Source organism: Scyliorhinus torazame, chromosome 9 (genome assembly GCF_047496885.1).
Source record: "Scyliorhinus torazame isolate Kashiwa2021f chromosome 9, sScyTor2.1, whole genome shotgun sequence".
NCBI classification, from domain to species: domain Eukaryota; kingdom Metazoa; phylum Chordata; class Chondrichthyes; order Carcharhiniformes; family Scyliorhinidae; genus Scyliorhinus; species Scyliorhinus torazame.
In genome coordinates, this window is record NC_092715.1 from 99,609,207 (window position 1) to 99,632,918 (window position 23,712).

At 47.2% G+C, this 23,712-nt stretch overlaps 1 protein-coding gene across 1 annotated transcript in view; it reads left to right on the forward strand.

Moving 5' to 3' along the window:
* The window catches only part of arsk (arylsulfatase family, member K), a 118,305-nt gene extending 94,860 nt beyond the window's left edge, over positions 1-23,445 (forward strand). The window contains exons 7-8 of the mRNA XM_072516315.1: positions 6,194-6,415; positions 20,241-23,445. Coding sequence (XP_072372416.1) covers positions 6,194-6,415; positions 20,241-20,521 — 503 coding nt within the window. The 3' untranslated portion in view covers positions 20,522-23,445. The remainder of the gene's footprint in view (positions 1-6,193; positions 6,416-20,240) is intronic.
* The last annotated feature ends 267 nt before the right edge of the window (positions 23,446-23,712 follow it).

The following is a 23,712-nucleotide window of genomic DNA, read 5'->3' on the forward strand; positions in this document are numbered from 1 at the left end:
TGACATCATGCATCATTTGGCATTCTGGTATTTAGGAATTTATTCATTATCAGAGGAACAATTAATGTCAATATTAATATGAGATTTTGCGCTTCTGTTTTCTGTGCACACTTTTTTAAAAAATAATTTTTATTCAAATTTTCACAAAATATCAACAACAAAATACAGAAAGAAAAGACCCCCCCCCCCCCCCATATACATAAATAATAAATTAACAACCTTCATTAACACAAAGGCAAAAATACACGCCCACTAAAGAAAAACAAAAAACAACCCGCCCCCCCGGGTTGCTGCCGCTACTGACCATCTTCTAACGTTCTGCCAGGAAGCCTAGGAACGGTTGCCACCGCCTGAAGAACCCTTGTACCGATCCCCTTAAGGCGAATTTCACCCTCTCCAACTTAATAAACCCCGCCATATCGCTGATCCAGGATTCCACACTTGGGGGCCTCGCATCCTTCCACTGAAGAAGAATCCTTCGCCGGGCTAGCAGGGACGCAAAGACCAGAATACCGGCCTCTTTCTCCTCCTGCACTCCCGGCTCCTCTGCCACCCCAAATATTGCGAGCCCCCAGCCCGGCTTGACCCTGGAGCCTACCACCCTCGACACCATCCTCGCTCCACCCTTCCAAAGTCCTCCAGCGCTGGGCAGGCCCAGAACATGTGGGTGTTATTTGCTGAGCTCCCTGAGCACCTAGCACACCTGTCCTCGCACCCAAAGAACCCGGTCATGTGAGCCCTATGCAGGACCTTAAATTATATGAGGCTGAGCCTCGCACAAGAGGAGGAAGAGTTCACCCTCCCCAGGGCATCCGCCCCTCACCCAACTCCTCCTCCCACGTACCCTTTAGCTCCTCCACCGAGTCCTCCTCCTGCATCACCTGATATGTTGCCGAAATCCTTCCCTCTCCAACCCCCCCCCCCCCCCCCCGACAGCACCCTGTGCTGGACCCTGCGTGGCAGCAGCAGTGGGAACTCCACCACCTGCCGCCGAACAAACACCCTTACATGCATATATCTGAAGGTGTTCCCCGGGGGGAGCCCAAATATCTCCTCCAGCTCACCCAGGCTCGCAAACTTCCCGTCCACAAACAGGTCCCCCATCCTTCTAATGCTTACCCTGTGCCAGCTCAGAAACCCTCCATCCAACCTCCCCCTGTGACGTCTCCACTGCCCCCAAATTATGAGGGTAGCCGCCACCACCGGGCTCGTGGTGTACCTCGATGGAGGAAGCGGCAGCAGCACCGTCACCAGCGCCTCCAGGCTCGTGCTCACACAAGACACCATCTCCAGCCTCTTCCATGCCGCCTCATCCCCCTCCATTACCTTCTTACGCACTATTGCCACGTTGGCAGCTCAATAATACCCACAGAGGTTAGGCAGCGCCTCTTAAACTCCTCCTCCATCTGCTCCACCAGCCTCGTGAAGTTAAGCTTATGCAGGGCCCCCCAGCTCCTAGCCACCTGGATCCCTAGGTACCTGAAACTCCTCTCCGCCCTTTTTAGCGGGAGCTCACCAATCCCCCTCTCCTGGTCCCCCGGGTGCACTACGAACAACTCGCTCTTCCCCATATTAAGCTTGTACCCGGAGAAATCTCCAAACTCCCTAAGGATCCTCATCACCTCCGGCATTCCCCCCCACCGGATCCGCCACGTATAGCAGCAAATCATCCGCATAGAGCGACACCCGATGCTCCTCCCCACCCCGCACCAGCCCCCTCCAGTTCCTCGACTCCCTCAATGCCATGGCCAGGGGTTCAATCGCCAGTGCAAAGAGCAGGGGGGACAGGGGACACCCCTGCCTCGTCCCCCGGTGTAGGAAATACTCTGACCTCCCCTGTTCGTGGCCACACTCGCCACCTGGGCCTCATACAGCAGCCTCACCCACCTGACGAACCCCTCTCCGAACCCGAACCTTTCCAACACTTCCCACAGGTACCCCCACTCCACCCTGTCAAAAGCCTTCTCCGCATCCATCGCCGCCACTATCTCCGTCTCCCCTTCCATCGCCGGCATCATTATAACATTGAAGAGCCTCCGTACATTGGTATTCAACTGCCTCCCTTTCACGAACCCCGTCTAATCCTTGTGTATGACCTGCGGCACACTGTCCTCTATCCTCATGGCCAAAATCTTTGCCAGCAACTTTGCGTCTACATTTAAGAGTGAGATCGGCCTGTATGACCCACACTGTAGAGGATCCTTGTCCCGCTTCAGGATCAGGGAAATCAGCGCTCTAGACATCGTCGGGGGCAGAGCCCCCTCTTTCCTTGCCTGCTCATGACACTGCCTCCTTACCAACAGCGGGCCAGCAGGTCCGCGTACTTCTTATAAAATTCAACCGGGAACCCATCCGGCCCTGGTACCTGCATGTTCCCTATCCCTTTGACCAACTTCTCCAACTCAACCGGCGCCCCCAACCCTGCCACCTGCCCCTCATCCACCATCGGAAACCCCAGCCGGTCCAGGAAGTGACCCATCCCTCCCTCTTCCAGTGGGGGCTCAGACCGGTACAGTTCCTCGTAGAAGTCCCTGAAGACCCCATTGAAATCCACCGCACTTCGCACCGTGTTTCCTCCTCCATCCCTAACTCCCCCCAATCTCCCTAGCTGCCTCTCGTTTCCGAAGCTGGTGCTCCAGCATACGGCTCGCCTTTTCTCTGTATTCATATACCGCCCCCTGCGCCTTCCTCCACTGCGCCTTCCTCCACTGCGCCCCTGCCTTCCTGGTGGTCAACAAATCGAACTCGGCCTGGAGGCTACACCGCTCCCTAAGCAATTCCTCCTCCGGGGCTTCCGTGTACCTCCTATCCACCCTCACCATCTCCCCCACCAACCTCTCCCTCTCTCTCCTTTCCCCCCTCTCCTTGTGTGCCCTAATGGAGATCAGCTCTCCTCTGACCACCGCCTTCAGCGCCTCCCAGACCACCCCGACTTGCACTTCCCGATTGTCATTCGCCTCCAGGTACCTCTCTATACACTTCCGGACCCGCCTGCTCACCTTCTCGTCCGCCAGCAACCTCACCTCTAGGCGCCATAGCGGGCGCTGGTCCCTCTCCTCCCCCAACACGAGGTCCACCCAATGCGGAGCATGATCAGAAATGGCTATCGCTGAGTACTCCGTATCCTCCACCCTCGGAATCAGCGCCCTGCTCATGACAAAAAAGTCAATCCGGGAGTAGGCATTGTGAACATGGGAGAAGAATGAAAATTCCCTGGCCCCCGGCCTCGCAAACCTCCATGGATCCACCCCTTCCATCTGGTCCATGAACCCCCTCAGCACCTTGGCCGCCGCCGGCCTCCTGCCCGCCCTAGACCTAGAGCGATCCAATGTCGGATCCAGCACCGTGTTGAAATCCTCCCCCATTATCAGGCCCCTCGTCTCCAGGTCCGGAATCCGGCCCAGAATACGCCGCATGAACCCCGCATCGTCCCAATTCGGGGCATACGCATTGACCAACACCACCCGCTCCCCCTGCAGCTTGCCACTTACCATCACATACCTACCTCCATTGTCTGCCACGATGCTCGACGCATCGGTCGACACTCTCTTCCCCACCAAGATCGCCCCCCCCCCCCCTGATTTTTTGCATCCAAACCCGAATACAACACCTGCCCTACCCACCCCTTTGTCAACCTTACCTGATCCGCCACCCTCCGGTGCGTCTCCTGAAGCATGGTCACATCCGCCTTCAGCCCCTTCAGGTGCGCGAACACCCGGGCCCATTTGACCGGCCCATTCAGTCCTCTTATATTCCAGGTTATCAGCCGGATCAGGGGGCTACCCGCCCCCTCCCCCGCCGACTCGCCATATCCCTTCCTAGGCCAGCCACGTGCCCGCGCCCCCCGCACGGCCCGTTCCCCATAGCGGCAAACCCCTGCCCTGACCTCCTCCTACCAACTCCATCTCCCCCTTGGCCATTCCAGCAGCAACCCGCCCCCCCCCTCCCCCCGCCCGAGCTAGGTCCCCTGCATTGCTCCCCTCATTGTGCTCCCGTAAGTCAGCTGACCCCGGCCACTCCCGCCGTTCCATCGACCCCCCCCCCCCCCCCCAGTGTGGAACATCCCCTCCCCCCGCCCCCTGTCCACCAGCGGGATCTCGTCCATTCCACTCCCAGCGCGGGAGAAAAAGCCCGCGCTTCCCAGCTCCGGCCCCGCCCCTTCAGCCCTAAACGCGGGGAAAAAAAGCCCGCGCTTTCCGTACACACTTATTGAAAGTCAACTAGTTTAGAAGCTCATGAAAGACATTGGGCAGGATTCTCCGGTCTCCGACGCTGTTATGGCGATCGGTCAGACAATCCACGTTGCTGCCGAAATCGGGGGCGGCGCTGCTTTTTTAAGGCTCCGCCCCCTCCAAAGCAGTGTACTTTAGCAGGACACCGCACGCCGTATGGATGGCCTCAGGACGTTACCTGAGGCCCTCACCCCGATGCTCCTCCCCCAACCAGCCAAGTTCCCGACGTCGTGGGTGTCTCATGGTATTTTTTTTCGGAAACCCGGCGTGGCGGCTGCGGACTTAGTTCAGCGCCACCACAGTCTGGGGAGAGCCAATTCGCGGGCAGCGGGGGCTTTGGCAGGGGCTGGGGGCACTGGTGGGGAGTGGTCCGGGGATTGCGAGCCTGGCCAAAGGGGGGGCACTATTTGGCAGGCCGGGTCCGTGCGTAGCCAGCGCCATGTTGCGCGGTCGCTGCCGTGCGCATGTGCGGCCACGAACCCAGCAATTCTCCGGCTGTATCAGCAGCTAGAGCCGGGTGCTCTACGCTGCGCACCTCCTAGCTCCCTACCTAACGGAGGATAGGTAGCCATTTTTCGGTCGTAAAATGCCACCGTTCCCACGCCGGCGGCTGGACATAGTCTCCAAATCGGAGAATCCAGCCCATTTTGTTCATTTCTATACACACTGATTTGTGGATCCTGGCACAGAATTAGGGTTTGAAAAGCTGTTGTCTTGACATCTTGGGGTCAGTTTTCTGAAGCGGACCTGGAGTTCGTAGAATGGCTCTGCTATTCATCTGAAGCCAACAACCCTGCAACAACATCCTTCCTGAAATCCCCAGGCCCAATCTCAAACTTTGAGTTTGAATTGCGACTTTAGGTTTCCATGTAGTTTTACCTTTCATTTCCCATCAGTACTTGTGAAGGAACGTACGTGCCCACAGTTTAAGGTACAAAACAGAATCATAGAATCCCTACAGTGCATAAGGAGGCCATTCGCTCCATCTAGTCTGCACCGGCTCTCCAAAAGAGCGCCCTATCTAGGCCCAATCCCCCACTTTATCCCCGTAGCCCCACCTAACCTTTGGACACAAGGGCAATTTAGCATGGCCAATCCATCTAATCTGCACATCTTTGGACTGTGGAGGAAACCAGAGCACCTGGAGGAAACCCACGCAGGCATAGGGAGAATGTGCAAACTCCATACAGACAGTCACCCAAGGTCGAAATTGAGCCAAAGTCTCTGGTGCTGTGAGGCAGCGGTGCTAACCTCTGTGCCATTGTGCCACCCTATAAATATTTGTCTTCACATATCACATATTGTCTTCACATGTCGCCCTGTAAATATTTGATTTCACATATCACAACTATTAAAGTTCTCGGCTCTTTTGGTGGCCAGTGTCTATTTTGAAGGTATTGATTATCTTTTTGCTGCTTTTCAAGTTTGGCACATTCTTCACATGAGCAATTCTTTCATTAAATTCCCTAAGGGATATACCTCAAACTCAATTTTTGAGTAGATCAGAGGAACATCTACACAGTGTGCAGTGCCTGATGCTGACACTGGGCAACAGTGTTTTAAATTCCCCAGCAATTCCATCCCTCTCGTGAAGCCAATGATTCTGCCCAAATAGTAACATTTTTAGAATTTTGTGTTCTTTAGTTAAACGGAAGATGCGACTGGAGATGGCAGAATTTTCTTCATTAGTTGTGTTTTAATATAAACAGCAAAGGTTGAAAATGCAATTGTTTGTTCAACAGTAAAGTGATTTAGTAGAAAGTAAAATTTATACAATATTAAAATAAATATGTTCAGTATGTGTCACTGAGCAGAAACTGTAGGATGGTTGGCCTTTTTCTCCAAATATTGAATGAATCTTTTTACTAAAAGTTTAAATGTACATTCTTTATGTACAGAATTATAAGCCATTACAATCACTTTCAAACTCATATTTAGCAACAATTTCCTTTTCCATATAGATATTGCTGGAATCCCCACTACTGGAAATTTAAGTGGTCATTCTTTGTTCCCGCTATTGAGAGGATTTGTAGAGGAAAATTCGATAAAAAATTCACGGCCTGACTGGATTTTCAGTGAGTTTCATGGCTGCAATGTAAATGCCTCGTCCTATATGATTAGAACTGGCCAATGGAAGTATGTAGCCTTTGCAAATGGAATTACCGTACCTTCCCAGCTGTTTGGTAAGTTTGAATAATCAATCCATGTATATGTTTCATGTTTTCAAATTGAGTATTTACAATTGCTTCTTGGTACAGTATGCTTGTAATTTGATGTTGCACATTTCAATCCTTTAGAAAGTTTCTGAAATGTTTGAACACTCAGAAGATTTGTTGTCTGATGTACTGCAGTAATGGGGAGGCGGTGACATCGTGGTATTGTCACTGGACTAGTAATCCAGAGACCCAGGATAATGCTCTGGGAACCGGGTTTGAATCCCACTATGACAGATAAAAATCTGGAATTAAAGTCTAATGATGACCATGAAACCATTGTTGATTTTTGTAAAAAACCATCTGGTTTACTAACGTCCTTTAGGGAAGGAAATCTGTCATCCTTACCTGGTCTGGCCTACATATGACTCCAGACCCACACCAATGTGGTTGGTTCTTAAATGCCCTCTGAAATGGCCTAGCAAGACACTCGATACAAGGGCTATTCGGGATGGGCAGTAAATGCTGGCCCAGCCGGCGACACCCAGATCCTCTGTACGAATATAAAAAACCCCAATGTGTTCTATACATTGTCACATTTTGTACGCTATTATGAAAGTTCTAGATTTTCAGTTTAAAGAGAGTTAACCAACTGACCATTTCTTATTTTTTTGATAGTTTATACTCTATATTTTGGTATTGACCGTGGCATAGTGATATCACTTTGAATCAAGAGTTGTTATAGTGCACAAGAAGGCCTTTTGGCTCATTGTGTCTGCAACCGCTCTCCGAATGAGCTAGTCACTTAGTTATTTTCTCCCGTCTTCTCCCCATAACCTGCACATCTTTTCAGATAATCATCTAATTCCTTTTTGAATGCTTCACTTGAACCTGGCTCCACCATACTCTCAGATTGAGCAACCCAGTCTCCTCCCACATACCGCATGAAAAAGGTTTTCTTCCTATCACTCTTGCTTCTTTTACTAATTACTTTAAATCCATTGCTTCTCATTCTTTTTCTGTCCTATTATGCATTTTCTTTTCATGTACGGAATGATCTGTTTGAGCTGCATGCAGAACAATACTTTTCGCTGTACCTCGGTACACATGACAATAAACCAATGCAATCCAATATACCTCTTACTCACTCTCTAATTTTTGGCTTGAAGCCAGTTAGCAATCCATTTTGCCGGTTGTCCCATAACTTCACATCCTCTTACCTTATCAGTCTATTATGGGCACTTTATAGAACATAACAGTGCAGTACAGGCCCTTCGGCCCTCGATGTTGCGCCGACCTGTGAAACCACTCTAAAGCCCATCTACACAATTCCCTTATCATCCATGTGTCTATCCAATGACCATTTGAATGCCCTTAGTGTTGGCGACTCCACTACTGTTGCAGGCAGGGCGTTCCATGCCCTTACTACTCTCTGAGTAAAGAACCTACCTCTGACATCTGTCCTATATCTATCTCCCGTCAATTTAAAGCTATGTCCCCTCGTGCATCACCGTCCCCATCCAAGGAAAAAGGCTCTCACTGTCCACCCTATCCAATCCTCTGATCATCTTGTATGCCTCAATTAAGTCACCTCTTAACCTTCTCTCTAATGAAAACAGCCTCAAGTCCCTCAGCCTGTCCTCATAAGATCTTCCCTCCATACCAGGCAACATTCTTGTAAATCTCCTCTGCACCCTTTCCAATGCTTCCACATCCTTCCTATAATGCGGCAACCAGAATTGCACACAATACTCCAAATGCGGCCGCACCAGAGTTTTGTACAGCTGCAACATGACCTCATGGCTCCGAAACTCAATCCCTCTGCCAATAAAAGCTAACACACCGTACGCCTTCTTAACAACCCTCTCAACCTGGGTGGCAACTTTCAGGGATCTATGTACATGGACACCGAGATCTCGCTGCTCATCCACACTGCCAAGAATCTTACCATTAGCCTAGTACTCTGTCTTCCTGCTATTCCTTCCAAAATGAATCACCTCACACTTTTCTGCAATAAACTCCATTTGCCACCTCTCAGCCCAGCGCTGCAGCTTATCTACATCCCTCTGTAACTTGTTACATCCTTCCGTACTGTCCACAACTCCACCGACTTTAGTGTCATCTGCAAATTTACTCACCCATCCTTCTACGCCCTCCTCCAGGTCATTTATAAAAATGACAAACAGCAGTGGCCCCAAAACAGATCCTTGTGGTACACCACTAGTAACTGGACTCCAGTCTGAACATTTCCCATCAACCTTTGTCTTCTTCCAGCTAGCCAATTTCTGATCCAAACTGCTAAATCACCCTAAATCCCATGCCCCCGTATTTTCTGCAGTAGCCTACCATGGGGAACCTTATCAAACGCTTTACTGAAATCCATATACACCACATTAACTGCTTTACCCTCATCCACCTGTTTGGTCACCTTCTCAAAGAACTCAATAAGGTTTGTGAGGCACGACCTACCCTTCACAAAACCGTGTTGACTATCTCTAATCAAATTATTCCTTTCCAGATGATTATACATCCTATCTCTTATAAACCTTTCCAAGATTTTGCCCACAACAGAAGTAAGGCTCACTGGTCTGTAGTTACCGGGGTCGTCTCTACTTCCCTTCTTGAACAAGGGGACAACATTTGCTATCCTCCAGTCTTCTGGCACTATTCCTGTAGACAAAGATGACTTAAAGATCAAAGCCAAAGGCTCAGCAATCTCCTCCCTAGCTTCCCAGAGAATCCTAGGATAAATCCCATCCGACCCAGGAGACTTATCTATTTTCACACTTTCCAGAATTGCTAACACCTCCTCCTTATGAAGCTCAAATCCTTCTAGTCTAGTAGCCTGAATCTCCGTATTCTCCTCAACAACATTGTCTTTTTCCTGTGTAAATACTGACGAAAAATATTCATTTCGCATCACTCCTATCTCCTCGGACTCCACGCACAACTTCCCACTACTGTCCTTGATTGGCCCTACTCTTGCCCTAGCCATTCTTTTATTCCTGACATATCTATAGAAAGCTTTAGGATTATCCTTGATCCTACCTGCCAAAGACTTCTCATGTTCCCTCCTGGCTCTTCTTAGCTCTCTATTTGGGTCCTTCCTAGCTAACTTGTAACTCTCGAGCACCCTAACTGAACCTTCATGTCTCATCTTTACATAAGCCTCCTTCTTCCTCTTGACAAGTGTTTTGACTGCTTTAGTAAACCACGGTTCCCTTGCTCGACCACTTCCTCCCTGCCTGACAGGTACATACTTATCAAGGACACGCAGTAGCTGTTCCTTGAACAAGCTCCACATTTCCATTGTGCCCATCCCCTGCAGTTTTCTTCTCCATCTGATGCATCCTAAGTCTTGCCTCATCGCATCATAATTGCCTTTCCCCCAGATATAACTCTTGCCCTGCGGTATATACCTATCCCTTTCCATCACTAAAGTAAACGTAATCGAATTGTGGTCACTATCACCAAAGTGATATCACCACTATCACATTGGCACTAACGACATAGGTAGGAAAGGGGACAAGGATGTCAGGCAGGCTTTCAGGGAGCTAGGATGGAAGCTCCGAACTAGAACAAACAGAGTTGTTATCTCTGGGTTGTTGCCCGTGCCACGTGATAGTGAGATGAGGAATAGGGAGAGAGAGCATTTAAACACGTGGCTACAGGGATGGTGCAGGCGGGAGGGATTCAGATTTTTGGATAACTGGGGCTCTTTCTGGGGAAGGTGGGACCTCTACAGGCAGGATGGTCTACATCTGAACCTGAGGGGCACAAATATCCTGGGGGGGAGATTTGTTAGTGCTCTTTGGGGGGGTTTAAACTAATGCAGCAGGGGCATGGGAACCTGGATTGTAGTTTTAGGGTAAGGGAGAATGAGAGTATAGAGGTCAGGAGCACAGATTTGACGTCGCAGGAAGGGGCCAGTGTTCAGGTAGGTGGTTTGAAGTGTGTCTACTTCAATGCCAGGAGTATACGAAACAAGGTAGGGGAACTGGCAGCATGGGTTGGTACCTGGGACTTCGATGTTGTGGCCATTTCGGAGACATGAATAGAGCAGGGACAGGAATGGATGTTGCAGGTTCCGGGGTTTAGGTGTTTTAGTAAGCTCAGAGAAGGAGGCAAAAGAGGGGGAGGTGTGGCGCTGCTAGTCAAGAGCAGTATTACGGTGGCGGAGAGGATGCTAGATGGGGACTCTTCTTCCGAGGTAGTAGGGGCTGAAGTTAGAAACAGGAAAGGAGAGGTCACCCTGTTGGGAGTTTTTTATAGGCCTCCTAATAGTTCTAGGGATGTAGAGGAAAGGATGGCGAAGATGATTCTGGATATGAGTGAAAGTAACAGGGTAGTTATTATGGGAGACTTTAACTTTCCAAATATTGACTGGAAAAGATATAGTTCGAGTACAATAGATGGGTCGTTTTTTGTACAGTGTGTGCAGGAGGGTTTCCTGAAACAATATGTTGACAGGCCAACAAGAGGCGAGGCCACGTTGGATTTGGTTTTGGGTAATGAACCAGGCCAGGTGTTGGATTTGGAGGTAGGAGAGCACTTTGGGGACAGTGACCACAATTCGGTGACGTTTACGTTAATGATGGAAAGGGATAAGTATACACCGCAGGGCAAGAGTTATAGCTGGGGGAAGGGCAATTATGATGCCATTAGACGTGACTTGGGGGGGAATAAGGTGGAGAAGTAGGCTGCAAGTGTTGGGCACACTGGATAAGTGGGGCTTGTTCAAGGATCAGCTACTGCGTGTTCTTGATAAGTATGTACCGGTCAGACAGGGAGTAAGGCGTCGAGCGAGGGAACCGTGGTTTACCAAGGAAGTGGAATCTCTTGTTAAGAGGAAGAAGGAGGCCTATGTGAAGATGAAGTGTGAAGTTTCGGTTGGGGCGATGGGTAGTTACAAGGTAGCGAGGAAGGATCTAAAGAGAGAGCTAAGACGAGCAAGGAGGGGACATGAGAAGTATTTGGCAGGAAGGATCAAGGAAAACCCAAAAGCTTTCTATAGGTATGTCAGGAATAAGCGAATGACTAGGGAAAGAGTAGGACCAGTCAAGGACAGGGATGGGAAATTGTGTGTGTAGTCTGAAGAGATAGGCGAGATACCGAATGAATATTTTTCGTCCGTATTCACTCAGGAAAAAGATAATGTTGTGGAGGAGAATGCTGAGCCCCAGGCTAATAGAATAGATGGCATTGAGGTACGTAGGGAAGAGGTGTTGGCAATTCTGGACAGGCTGAAAATAGATAAGTCCCCGGGACCTGATGGGATTTATCCTAGGATTCTCTGGGAGGCCAGGGAAGAGATTGCTGGACCTTTGGCTTTGATTTTTATGTCATCATTGGCTACAGGACGATACTAAAGTCGGTGGTGTTGTCGATAGTGTGGAAGGATGTAGCAGGTTACAGAGGGATATAGATAAGCTGCAGAGCTGGGCTGAGAGGTGGCAAATGGAGTTTAATGTAGAGAAGTGTGAGGTGATTCACTTTGGAAGGAATAACAGGAATGCGGAATATTTGGCTAATGGTAAAGTTCTTGAAAGTGTGGATGAGCAGAGGGATCTAGGTGTCCATGTACATAGATCCCTGAAAGTTGCCACCCAGGTTGATAGGGTTGTGAAGAAGGCCTATGGAGTGTTGGCCTTTATTGGTAGAGGGATTGAGTTCCGGAGTCGGGAGGTCATGTTGCAGCTGTACAGAACTCTGGTACGGCCGCATTTGGAGTATTGCGTACAGTTCTGGTCACCGCATTATAGGAAGGACGTGGAGGCTTTGGAGCGGGTGCAGAGGAGATTTACCAGGATATTGCCTGGTATGGAGGGAAAATCTTATGAGGAAAGGCTGATGGACTTGAGGTTGTTTTCGTTGGAGAGAAGAAGGTTAAGAGGAGACTTAATAGAGGCATACAAAATGATCAAGGGGTTGGATAGGGTGGACAGTGAGAGCCTTCTCCCGCGGATGGATATGGCTGGCACGAGGGGACATAACTTTAAACTGAGGGGTAATAGATATAGGACAGAGGTCAGAAGTAGGTTCTTTACGCAAAGAGTAGTGAGGCCGTGGAATGCCCTACCTGCTACAGTAGTGAACTCGCCAACATTGAGGGCATTTAAAAGCTTATTGGATAAACATATGGATGATAATGGCATAGTGTAGGTTAGATGGCTTTTGTTTCGGTGCAACATCGTGGGCCGAAGGGCCTGTACTGCGCTGTATTGTCCTATGTTCTATGTTCTATGTTCTAGTGCTCAACTACCTCCAAATCTAACACCTGTCCTGGTTCATTACCCAGTACCAAATCCAATATGGCCTCGCTTCTCGTTGGCCTATCTACATACTGTGTCAGGAAACCCTCCTGCACACATTGGACAAAAAAGGACCCATCTAAAGTACTCAAACTATAGTGTTTCCAGTCAATATTTGGAAAGTTAAAGTCCCTCATCATAACTACCCTGTTGCTTTCGCTCCTATCCAGAATCATCTTTGCAATCCTTTCCTCTACATCTCTGGAACTTTTTGGAGGCCAATAGAAAACCCCTAACAGGGTGACCTCTCTTTTCCTGTTACTAACCTCAGCCCATACTACCTCCGTAGACGAGTCCTCATCAAACGTCCTTTCTGCCACCATAATACTGTCCTTGACTAACAGTGCCACCCCTCCCCCTCTTTTACCACCTTCCTTGATCCTACTGAAATATCTAAACCCCGGCACCTGCAACAACCATTCCTGTCCCTGCTCTATCCATGTCTCCGAAATGGCCACAACATCGAAGTCCCATGTACCAACCCAGGCCGCAAGTTCACCCACCTTATTCCGGATGCTCCTGGCATTGAAGAAGACACACTTTTTAAACCACCTTCCTGCCTGCCGGTACACTCCTGCAACTTTGAAACTTTACTCATGACCTCACTGCTCTCAACCTCCTGTATACTGGAGCTACAATCCCAAGCCCCTGCTGAACTAGTTTAAACCCTCCCAAAGAGCATTAGCAAATTCCCCCCCCCCCCCCCCCCCAAGGATATTGGTACCCCTCTGGACCTGGTGCAGACCATCCCATTTGTAGAGGTCCCACCGACTCCAGAATGAGCCCCAATTATCCAGAAATCTGAAACCCTCCCTCCTGCACCATCCCTGTAGCCACGTGTTCAACTCCTCTCTCTCCCTATTCCTCGTCTCGCTGGCACAGGTAACAACCCAGAGATAATAACTCTGTCCTAGATCTAAGTTTCCACCCTAGCTCCCTGAATTCCTGCCTTGTATCCCCTTTCCTACCTATGTCGTAGGTACCTATGTGGACCACGACTTGGGGTTGCTCCCCCTCCCCCTTATTGAAGGCCTTTTGAAAATCCAGATGGATTATATCTGCATAGTATCTCATTGCCCGGCTTCAGTGGCTGAAAGCATGTTTAGTTAACATGCAGGCCCAGCCAGCTATTCCTTTTAATACTTTTGATTCATTTGATTTGATTTTGATTTATTTATTGTCACATGTACCGAAGTACAGTGAAAAATATTTTTCTGTGGTCAAGGAAACGTACACAGTACGTAAGCAGTAGACAAAAAAATAGTAGATAGTGTACCCGAGCAGGCGCTGGAGTGTGGCGAATAGGGGATTTTCACAGTAACTTCATTTCAGTGTTAATGTAAGCCTACTTGTGACACTAATAAAGATTATTATTATAATTATAAGGAGGTACGTAGTAATTAAACTTGCTTTCAGGGTTTGCTAAATTAGTTATAAATGCTCCATTTTAGTTGCATTCCTGAAACAGGGATCTGCTGAGTTGCACTCAACTTTAATTCTGGCAGGTTAATTGTGCAACTGGTTCAAACCAGTTCCAGAGCATTGTAATTTGAAACTTATAAAAGCAGAGATCTGTAGTGCTGGCTTGTCTGCATTGAATGCTGGTTGGCTGAGTGAGTGCGCTTTCGAAGTTGGGTGGAAACGGAGTTAGGTGGAACTGGGAGAAGAGACTACAAGAGAGAGCTGATTGGTAAGAAGTTGGTAAGATCGGTAAGTCTTTACAACTTCTATCACTTCTGTGGTTTGAAAATCCGTTTTGTTGTTCCTATTCTGCATGGGCTAATTGGTAGTTACTGGTACAAGGAAAGAAGGGCCCTAGAGAATTGGATATAATCTGATATCAAGCATCTTCTAACAGTTTAATTTAAAGGGTTATGTCATGGCAGGAGATCTCCAAGCCTTGGTTTGCTCCTCTTGCTACATGTGGGAGGCTGGAAACATTTCCAATGCCTGGGACCCGCATGTGTGCAGGAAGTGTCTCCAGCTGCAGCTCCTGAAGCCCAGGTTTCGGAGCTGGAGCGGTGGCTGGGACACTGTGGAGCATCCGTGAAGCTGAGAGTGTCGTGGATAGCATGTGTAGAGAGGTGGTCACAGCACCGGCTCAGACTCCACAGGCAGGAAGGGAATGTGTGACCAAGCAGAAAAAGAGAGCTAAGCAGGCAGTGGAGGAATCTCCTGTGCCCATTCCCCTGCAAAACAGATATACCACTTTGGATACTGTTGAGGGGAATGACCTCAGGAGAAAGCAGCAGCAGCCAAATTTGAGGGTAGAAAGAAAAAAACATGAGAATCCATAGTTATAGGGGTTTCAATTGGAAAGGGGAATAGATAGGCATTTCTGTGGTCACAAACGAGACGCCATGATGGTATGTTGCCTTCCTGGTACTAGGGTCAAGGATGTCTCTGAACAGTTACAGAGCATTCTAGAGGGGGGTGAACAGCCAGTGGTTGTGGTACACATCGGTCCCAATGACATAGGTTAAAAAAAAGATGAGGTCCTAAAATCAGAATATAGGGAATTAGGAAGAAAGTTGAGAAGTCTGACCTCTTAAGGTAGTGATCTCAGGATTACTAACAGTGCCATGTGCTAGTCAGGGTAGAAATAGCAGGATATATCGGATAAATACATGGCTGAAGAGATGGTGTGAGGGGGAGCGTTTCAGGTTCCTGGGGCAATGGGACCAGTTCTGGGGAGGTGGGACCAGTACAAACTGGACGGATTACACCTGGGCAGGACTGGGACTGATGTCCTGGGGGAGGTGGGACCTGTACAAACTGGATGGATTACACCTGGGCGGGACCGTGGACTGATGTCCTGGGGGGAGTATTTGCTAGAGTGGTTGAGGAGAGTTTAAACTATCTATGGCAGGGGGTGGGAACCTATGTAAGGAGTCGGAGGAGGCTGAAATAAGGAAAAAAACAAAAGGTAGAAAGGGAAATAAAAGTGATAGGCAGATAAACCAAGAGCCAGATTCAAACAAGGGCACAGTGAAAAATATTGGGACTAGTAATGTTAAAAAGACGAGCTTCAAGGCTTTGTGCCTCAACGCTCGGAGCATTTGCAATAAAGTGGATGAACTAATTGCACAAATAGATGTGAACAGGTATGATATAGTCGGGATACCGCAGACATAGCTGCAGGATGATCAGGGATGGGAACTGAAAGTCCAGGGGTACTCAGTATTTAGGAAAGGCAGACAAAAAGGAAAAGGCGATGGGGTTGCATTGCTGGTTAAGGAGGAAATTAACACAATTGTGAGGGAGGATATTAGCTTCGACAGTGCAGAATCTGTATGAAAAACAGCAAGGGCAAACATCATCAGTGGGCGTCATATATAGACCCCCAAGCTGCAGTGATAATGTTGGGAATGGCATTAAACAAGAAATTAGAGATGCAGGTAATAAAGGAAGAACTGTAATTATGGGTGATTTTAATCTGCATATAAATTGGGAAAATTAAATTAGCCACAATACCGTAGCGGATTAATTCCTGGAGTATATGCGTGTTGGTTTTCTGGATCAATATGTTGAGGGGCCAACTAGAGAACATCCTAGACTGGGTACGTGTAATGAGAACGGAATCATTGGCAATCTAGCTGTGCGCAACCTCGTGGGGATGAGCAACCATTACATGATAGAATTTTTCATCAAAATGGAGAGTGAAGTAGTTGATTCTGAGACTAGGGTCCTGAATCTTGACAAAGGAAACTATGATAAAATGAGGCGTGAGTTGGCTATGAACAATTGGGTAATGTTACTTCAAGGGATGGCAGTGGATAGGCAATGGCAAACATTCAAAGCATATGAGCTGCAACAATTGTTTATTCCTGTCTGGCACAAAAGTAAAATGGGAAAGGTGGTCAATCCATGGCTTACAAGGAAGATTAGGGATAGTATTTGATCCAAGGAAGTAGCATATAGATTGGCCAAGAAAAACAACAGGCCTGAGGATTGGGAGCTGTTTAGAATTCAGCAAAGAAGGACCAAGGGATTGATTAAGAAGGGGAAAATTGAGTACGAAAGTAAGCTTGCAGGGAACATAAAAACTGACTGTAAAAGTTTCCTTAGGTGCGTGAAGAGAAAAAGATTGGTGAAGACAAATATAGGTCCCTTACAGTCAGAAACGGGGGAATGCATTATGGGGGACAAAGAAATGGCGGAGCAACTAAATGCATACTTTGGTTCTGTCATCACAAATGAGGACACAAATAAAATACCAGAAATGCAGGGTTTAGTGAGAAGGAGGAACTGAAGGTGATCAATAACAGTAGAAAAATGGTGTTGGGGAAATTGATGGGAGTAACTCCACTATTTAAAAAGAGAGGTCGAGAGAAAGCAGGAAATTATAGACAATAAGCCTGACGTCAGTAGTGGGGAAAATTCTAGAATCCATTATCAAAGATTTTGTAGCAGAGCACTTAGAAAACAATGGCAGGATTGGACAGAGTCAGCATGGATTTATGAAGGGCAAATCATACTTGACAAATCTACTGGACTTCTTCAAGGATGTAACTAGTAGAATTGATGAAGGGGAGCCGGTGGACGTGGTGTATTTGGACTTTCAGAAGGCTTTTGACAAAGTCCCCCAAAAAAGATTAGCGTGTAAAATGAAAGCGCATGGGATTGGGCGTGGTGTATTGAGATGGATAGAAAGATGATTGGCAGATAGGAAACAAAGAGTAAGAATTAACGGGTCTTTTTCAAATTGGCAGGCAGTGATTAGTGGAGTATCGTTGGGATCGGTGGTAGGTCCCTAGCTATTCACATTATGATTTGGATAAGGGAACAAAGTGTCATATCTCCAAATTTGCAGGTGACACCAAGTTGGGTGGGAGAGTGACCTGTGAGTAGAATGTAGAGATCCTTCAGTGTGATTTGGATAAGTTGAGTGAGTGGGCAAATGAATGGCAGATGCAGTATAATCTGGATAAATGCGAGATTATCCACTTTAATTGCAAAAACAAGAAGGCAGATTATTATCTGAATGACCATAAATTAGGAGAAGGGACCGTGCATCGAGACTTGGGAGTCTTCGTACACCAGTCACTGAAGGTAAGCAGGCAGGTGCAGCAGGCGGTAAAGAAGGCAAGTGGTATGTTGGTTTCATTGCGAGAGGATTCGACTACTGGAACAGGGATGACTTTACTGCAATTATATGGGACCTTGGTGAGGCCACACCTGGAATATTGTGTGCAGTTTTAGTCTTATCTGAGGAAGGATGTTCTAGTTATAGTGGGAGCGCAGCAAAGGTTTCCCTGACTGATTCCTGGAATGGCAGTACTGACTTATGAGGAAAGATTGAATCAGTTAGGATTGTATTCACTGGAGTTCAGAAGAATGAGGGTGGGGCGGGATCTCATAGAAACCTATAAAATTTGAATAGGACTGGACAGGGTAGACGCAGGAAGCATGTTCCCGATGGTGGGTGTGTCCAGAACCAGGGGGCACAGTCTGAGGATACAGGGTAGACCATTTAGGATAGAGATGAGGAGAAATGTCTTCACCCAGAGAGTGGGGAGCCTGTGGAATTCGTTACCAGGAGAATTATGTTCCAAAACATTGTATGGTTTCAAGAAGCAGTTAGATACAGCACTTACGGCGAAGGGGATCAAAGGATATGGGAGAAAGCAGGATTAGGCTGATTTGGATGATCAGCCATGATCATAATGACTGGTGCAGCAGGCCTGAAGGGCCGAATGGCCTCCTCTTATTTGTTCTATGTTTCTATGTAATTCATCAAGGATGTAACTAATCGAGCTGATGGGGAACCAGTGGATGTGGTTTATTTGGACTTTCTGAAGGCTTTCAACAGGATCCCACATAAGAGAATAGCGTGTAAAATTAAAGCGCATGGGATCGAGGATGGTGTACTCAGATGGATAGAAAACTGGTTAGCAGACAGGAGACAAAGAGCAGGAATCATGGGGTATTTTTCCAAGTGGCAGCCATAACTACTGGAGTATCTAATCACTGCAAGGACCTAGCTATACACAATGTATATTAATGATTTAGGTGAGAGAACTAAATGTAATATCTTAACTTTGCACAAAATACAAAGCTGTGTGGGAGGGTCAGCTGTGAGGAGGATGCAGAGATACATCAGTGTGGTTTGGACAAGTTGAGTGAATGGGCAAATGCATGACAGATGCAGCATAACATGGTAAATTGAGGTTATCCACTTTGGTAACAAAAAGAAGGCAGATTATTATTTGAATGGTTATAAATTGGGAGAGGGGACTGTGCAACGAGACCTGGGTGTCCTGGTTAATTATTTTTATGCACACACACAGCAGACAAATGGAGGAGAAAGAGGGCTGTAAAAAATACTAAAAGTTAAAGGATAAGAGTCTCCATTTCAGCTAGATTTCTTCTAGTTAGATCTTTCTTCAGTCTAGGCCTCCAGTTGGATGTCTTTGCTTTCAGTCTGTAATGGTTTTCATTGTAGATTCACCAGGGTCTCGAGACTTCCCTGCAGACTCAGAAACAGCAGGCAGGAAACATTTGAAAGAGAGAGAGAGAAAGACACAACCTCCCCTCTCAGCAGCCAGGGACTTTCTCCTGGGCCCCCTGAAAAACCTCACCTGACAGGAACTAATCGTTGTCTGGCAGGATTCTCTCCTTGTCAAATCCATTGGCCACCAGCCAACCAATCAAACTAAATCCCTCCAATCTCGTGAGTGCCATAAAGTCTGAGTTCTTCTTGTAAAAATCTAAATCTTCATTGCACTGTGGTGGTATGTATTAGGGGTAATACGGTACAGCACGTGTCGACAGGCTATTGATGGAGGGATGCCAGGTCCTGATAGGATCTGCCACCTACTGGACTCCACCCAGAAATGCCGGTATAAGAACCCAGTTTTTCCCTCCATTTCCCTCAGCAGTTGCATTCTGTAACCACGCTGCTGGGGATAAAGTTCTGCTCAATAAAGCCTTCAATTGACATTACCTCAACCTGCCTCGTGTCATATTGACAATGCTACAAGCACAATGTACAATTTTACAAGTTTTGAGTTCCTTACTTCCCCTGCTTGAATTAAAGGTATGTCTTCATTGAAGATCCATGGACCAAAAACACTAATGACAAAGTAAAAGAAACAGGAAATAAGGGAATCAACGGGAAGGGCCCTAACAATGTTGTCAAACTTGTTGAGTGTTACAGTCACACTCATCCAGCCAAATAAAGAGTATTCCATCACACTCCTGACTTGTGCCTTGTAGATGGTTAGGACGTGAGGTACTCGCCTCTGAACTACCAACCTCTGACCTGCTCTTGTAGCCACAGTATTTATATGGCTGTTCCAGTTAAAGTTCTGATCATTGGTAAACCCCCAGAATCTTGGAAGTGGGGGCTTCAGCGATGGACTGAAAGTCCTCTCCTGTCTGAAACGATTGCAATGTGTTGTCTGAGAAATTTCTTCAGAACATTTATTGATTAATCTTTATCAACAATAAATTTCTACCTATTCATGATATCTATTCTTTTGTTGTTGTGAAGTTGGTTGTACAAGCCTTTGCATTGATTGTTTTTTTAAATCTCCCTCCAGATCTATTTGCTGATCCAGATGAATTGACAAATGTGGCTACTAAGTATTCAGAAGTTGCAAGCAACCTTGATGAGAAACTTCGCTCCATATTAAACTACCCTGAAGTGTCTAAAGCTGTTCATCAATACAACAAACTTCAGTTTATCAATTGGAAAGCAAGTCTAGGAAAGAATTACACAGATGTTATTACCAATCTCCGATGGCACCAGGACTGGCAAAAGAATCCTGTGACTTACCAAAATGCTATTAAAAGATGGTTAAATTCCACTATTGAAGTGTAATATAGTTTTCCACCCTTGCACTGTAAACTTGGCCCTCTCTCCTTATCCACTTGCTGCCGCTTGCAGACATTTACCACAAATGCTAGACCAGTACCACATGTTTCCTTTTCTATCATGGGCTGTGGTTCCAAGTCAGAATGGTCTGTGGCTTGGAGGAAGACCTACAGGTGGTGGTGTTTCCATGTACCTGCTGGGAATGGTAGCATATGTTACTGGACAACATATCCAGAGACTTTGCCTAATGCTCTGTAGTTATTGCTGCAGGAAATCTTCCAATAGCTCTTATGTGATACTTTGTAATCAAACGCACCCAGTATTCGTTTGGGGGAAGGATTGGTTAATACCTGATATCAAAACCTGTGGTTCAACAGCATCGTATTCCCAAAGACATCTGCTCAAGGATGGTCTGAAATTGTTACTCTTAATGGGATATGGTATGAATGAGGTGCTGCAAAAAGCTCTCAGACTTTGTCACTTAAATTGGAGGCTATCCATTTAGTTCCCGCTACCGCATCTTTCTCTCACACTTGCTCAACAAACCCAGGTTCTTCCATGCTCTATTCCTAAAATTCCATCTTTCTCTCCTATCTGCCCCCATGGTCTCTCTGATTTCACCTTGCCCATGAGACCACCCCTTGATCTCTCGGCTCTCTTCACACTGCTGGCCACCCAGCTTTCCTTCCTGGTCCTTGTGATTAGCACCGAAAGCCGGCTCGCCACGGCCGGTGCGGGTCCGCGTAAACACACCATGGCCAGCGTGGGTCTCCGAATGCGTGAGGATTGCCGTCTCCGCGCCGGCCCCCGGGCAACATGGCGGAGCCCTACAGGGGCCCGGTGCGGAGGAACATAGCCCCCTCCCCCACCGGAATGAGCCCGCCCGCCGATCGGCAGGCCCCGATCACGGGCCTGGCCACCGTGGAGGCCCCCCCCCGGAGTCGGATCCCCCCGCCCCTCCACCAGGACGGCCCCCGCAGCCAGAACTCTGAGGTCCCGCCAGGTGGGACCATACGTAAACCACGCTGGCGGGCACTCGGCCCGTCGAGCGCGGAGAATCGCCGCGGGGTCCGCTTTCTACAGCCCCCGACCGGCGCAACTGCGCGGGCGTGATTGGCGCCACTTCTCAGGTCACCCGGCGTCAGAGCGGCATGCAGCGTTCTCCCCCCCCCCCCCCCCCCCCCCCCAAACCCGGCAATTCTCCGATCTGGCGCGGGATCGGAGAATCCCGGCCTCTGTTTTATGGTGATGTACTATTCCCCTGATTCTTCTGCATCACTACAGTGCCTTTTGACAGTTTATCATGCCATTCTCTTCAAGCGCTTCTCAGCCATTGTTCAGTGAGTTGGAATACCCTCATCTGGATCCACTCTTCTATCCAAATGAAACCAACAAATTTCATGCAATAGCTCTTTTCTCACCCTTTGCAAACGTTAAAGATTCCTCCAAGGAACTATATATGGTCCAGTCCTATTTCTCACCTATGTGCTGCATCTCTGGTAATATCATCCAACAGATCCCACATGTATGCTGGTGATATCCAGCTTTACCTCTGCCACCGTTCTGAACCCCTCTACTACCTCTGTGTTCGTCATATTTATCCAAGATTCAGCCCTGAATGAGCTGTAATTTCCTCTCTCCAATTCAACATCAAGAAGACCAAAGGTATTGTCTTCTCCATTTAAAAGAAAAATCACTGTTGTAATCATTGGCATGTTAACCTATTAACTTCTGCCTACTATTGTAGAACTTATTAACGTATCAAATCACTAATGCCCAAATGTCTGTGTTGCAGCATGTCTTTATTTGTGATGCATGTGTTTGCATTGATTTCTTTGGAATAATTTTCTTATGATCCTGCAGTGTGAAAGAACAACACCTTTGCTCTAGTCTAATGTATGTTTATTCCAAGCATTTTTAATCTCTTACAATATTTTTTGTTCACTGTGTTGTCATATTATTTGGGACATGCATATAAAATACTGTACGGATCTTGATTTCCTTTATGTTAGGCCATAGATCAATTAGAATATTACAAAGATTACTAGAAGGACATATTGCAGGAGCACACTCAGTGATTCACATTTGGATGGGGCTTCATTATACATCAGTAGTCCACCAGCTCATGGTTGTATACCTTGTCTGTGAAGCAGCTCACATTAAACTATGAAAATATTAATATTAAATAGAATAATTTGGATAAAATAGCTACAAAGTAACAGTTGACTTTTTTCTTTATTTTCTTCATGACATATCACTGGCAAGGCCAGTATCTGTTGGTCATCCCTAATTGCCTTTGACCTTGCAAGGCCATTTCAGAGGGCAGTGTGGTACTGACAAAAACTGTCACATGAGTCCTTGGCTTGAATCGATACTGGCTGTCTGCAAGAGAACTCCAGTCAACACAAAAACTCATTATTGCTGCATGGACTTTGTGATTTCCCACACGTGTTTACACAGAAGAACAAGACCATGCTACAAATATGAAACAAACTCCCAGACAACAGTGATCAACTTTCCAGCAGGACAAAAGAAGCCATCAGACTCATCAGAGGGTGTTTCAGAGGACAATGGGTCTTGATTGAATCACCCTAGATAAACAGGAGTATCCTGTTTTTCTCATTTAACGATTTGGGGTCTGGTTGGGACAATGGCCAGTTGTGGGCGAATATCTATGACTCAATGCTAGCAGACCAGTAGAAAGGAAGTAACATTTGAAACAGATCTTTAGTGATAACCTGGAAGTCCTCCAGGCACAACCATCACAAGAAGAAGGGACCCTGGTTTTCGAAGCCCTGAGAAGGCACCCACATCGAGAGATTGTAGCCTGGCCAGCCTTCTTCATTGCAGGTAAAACCTAGAGTTCAGCTGTGAGTGTGAGTCGTACTTTTTGAATGAGAGAATTACGAATAAAATTGCGTTAAACTGTGCACCTGTTTTGTCCTTTGTTCATCTCGCAAATAAGGGCACCTGGGTAAAAAGTTTAATTCAAATACTGGTCGAAGTATCTGAGAATTGGACAGATACAACAGCAGTTAAGAGTTAACTACACTGTTGATGGTTCAGAGTCAGGTGAAGGCCAGAATAAGTAGGATCGGCAGATTTCCTTCCCTTAAAGGGCAGTACGAAGCAGTTGAGTTTTTACAACAATTAATGATAGTTGTTGTGGCTGGCGTACCTGAGACTAGCTTTATATT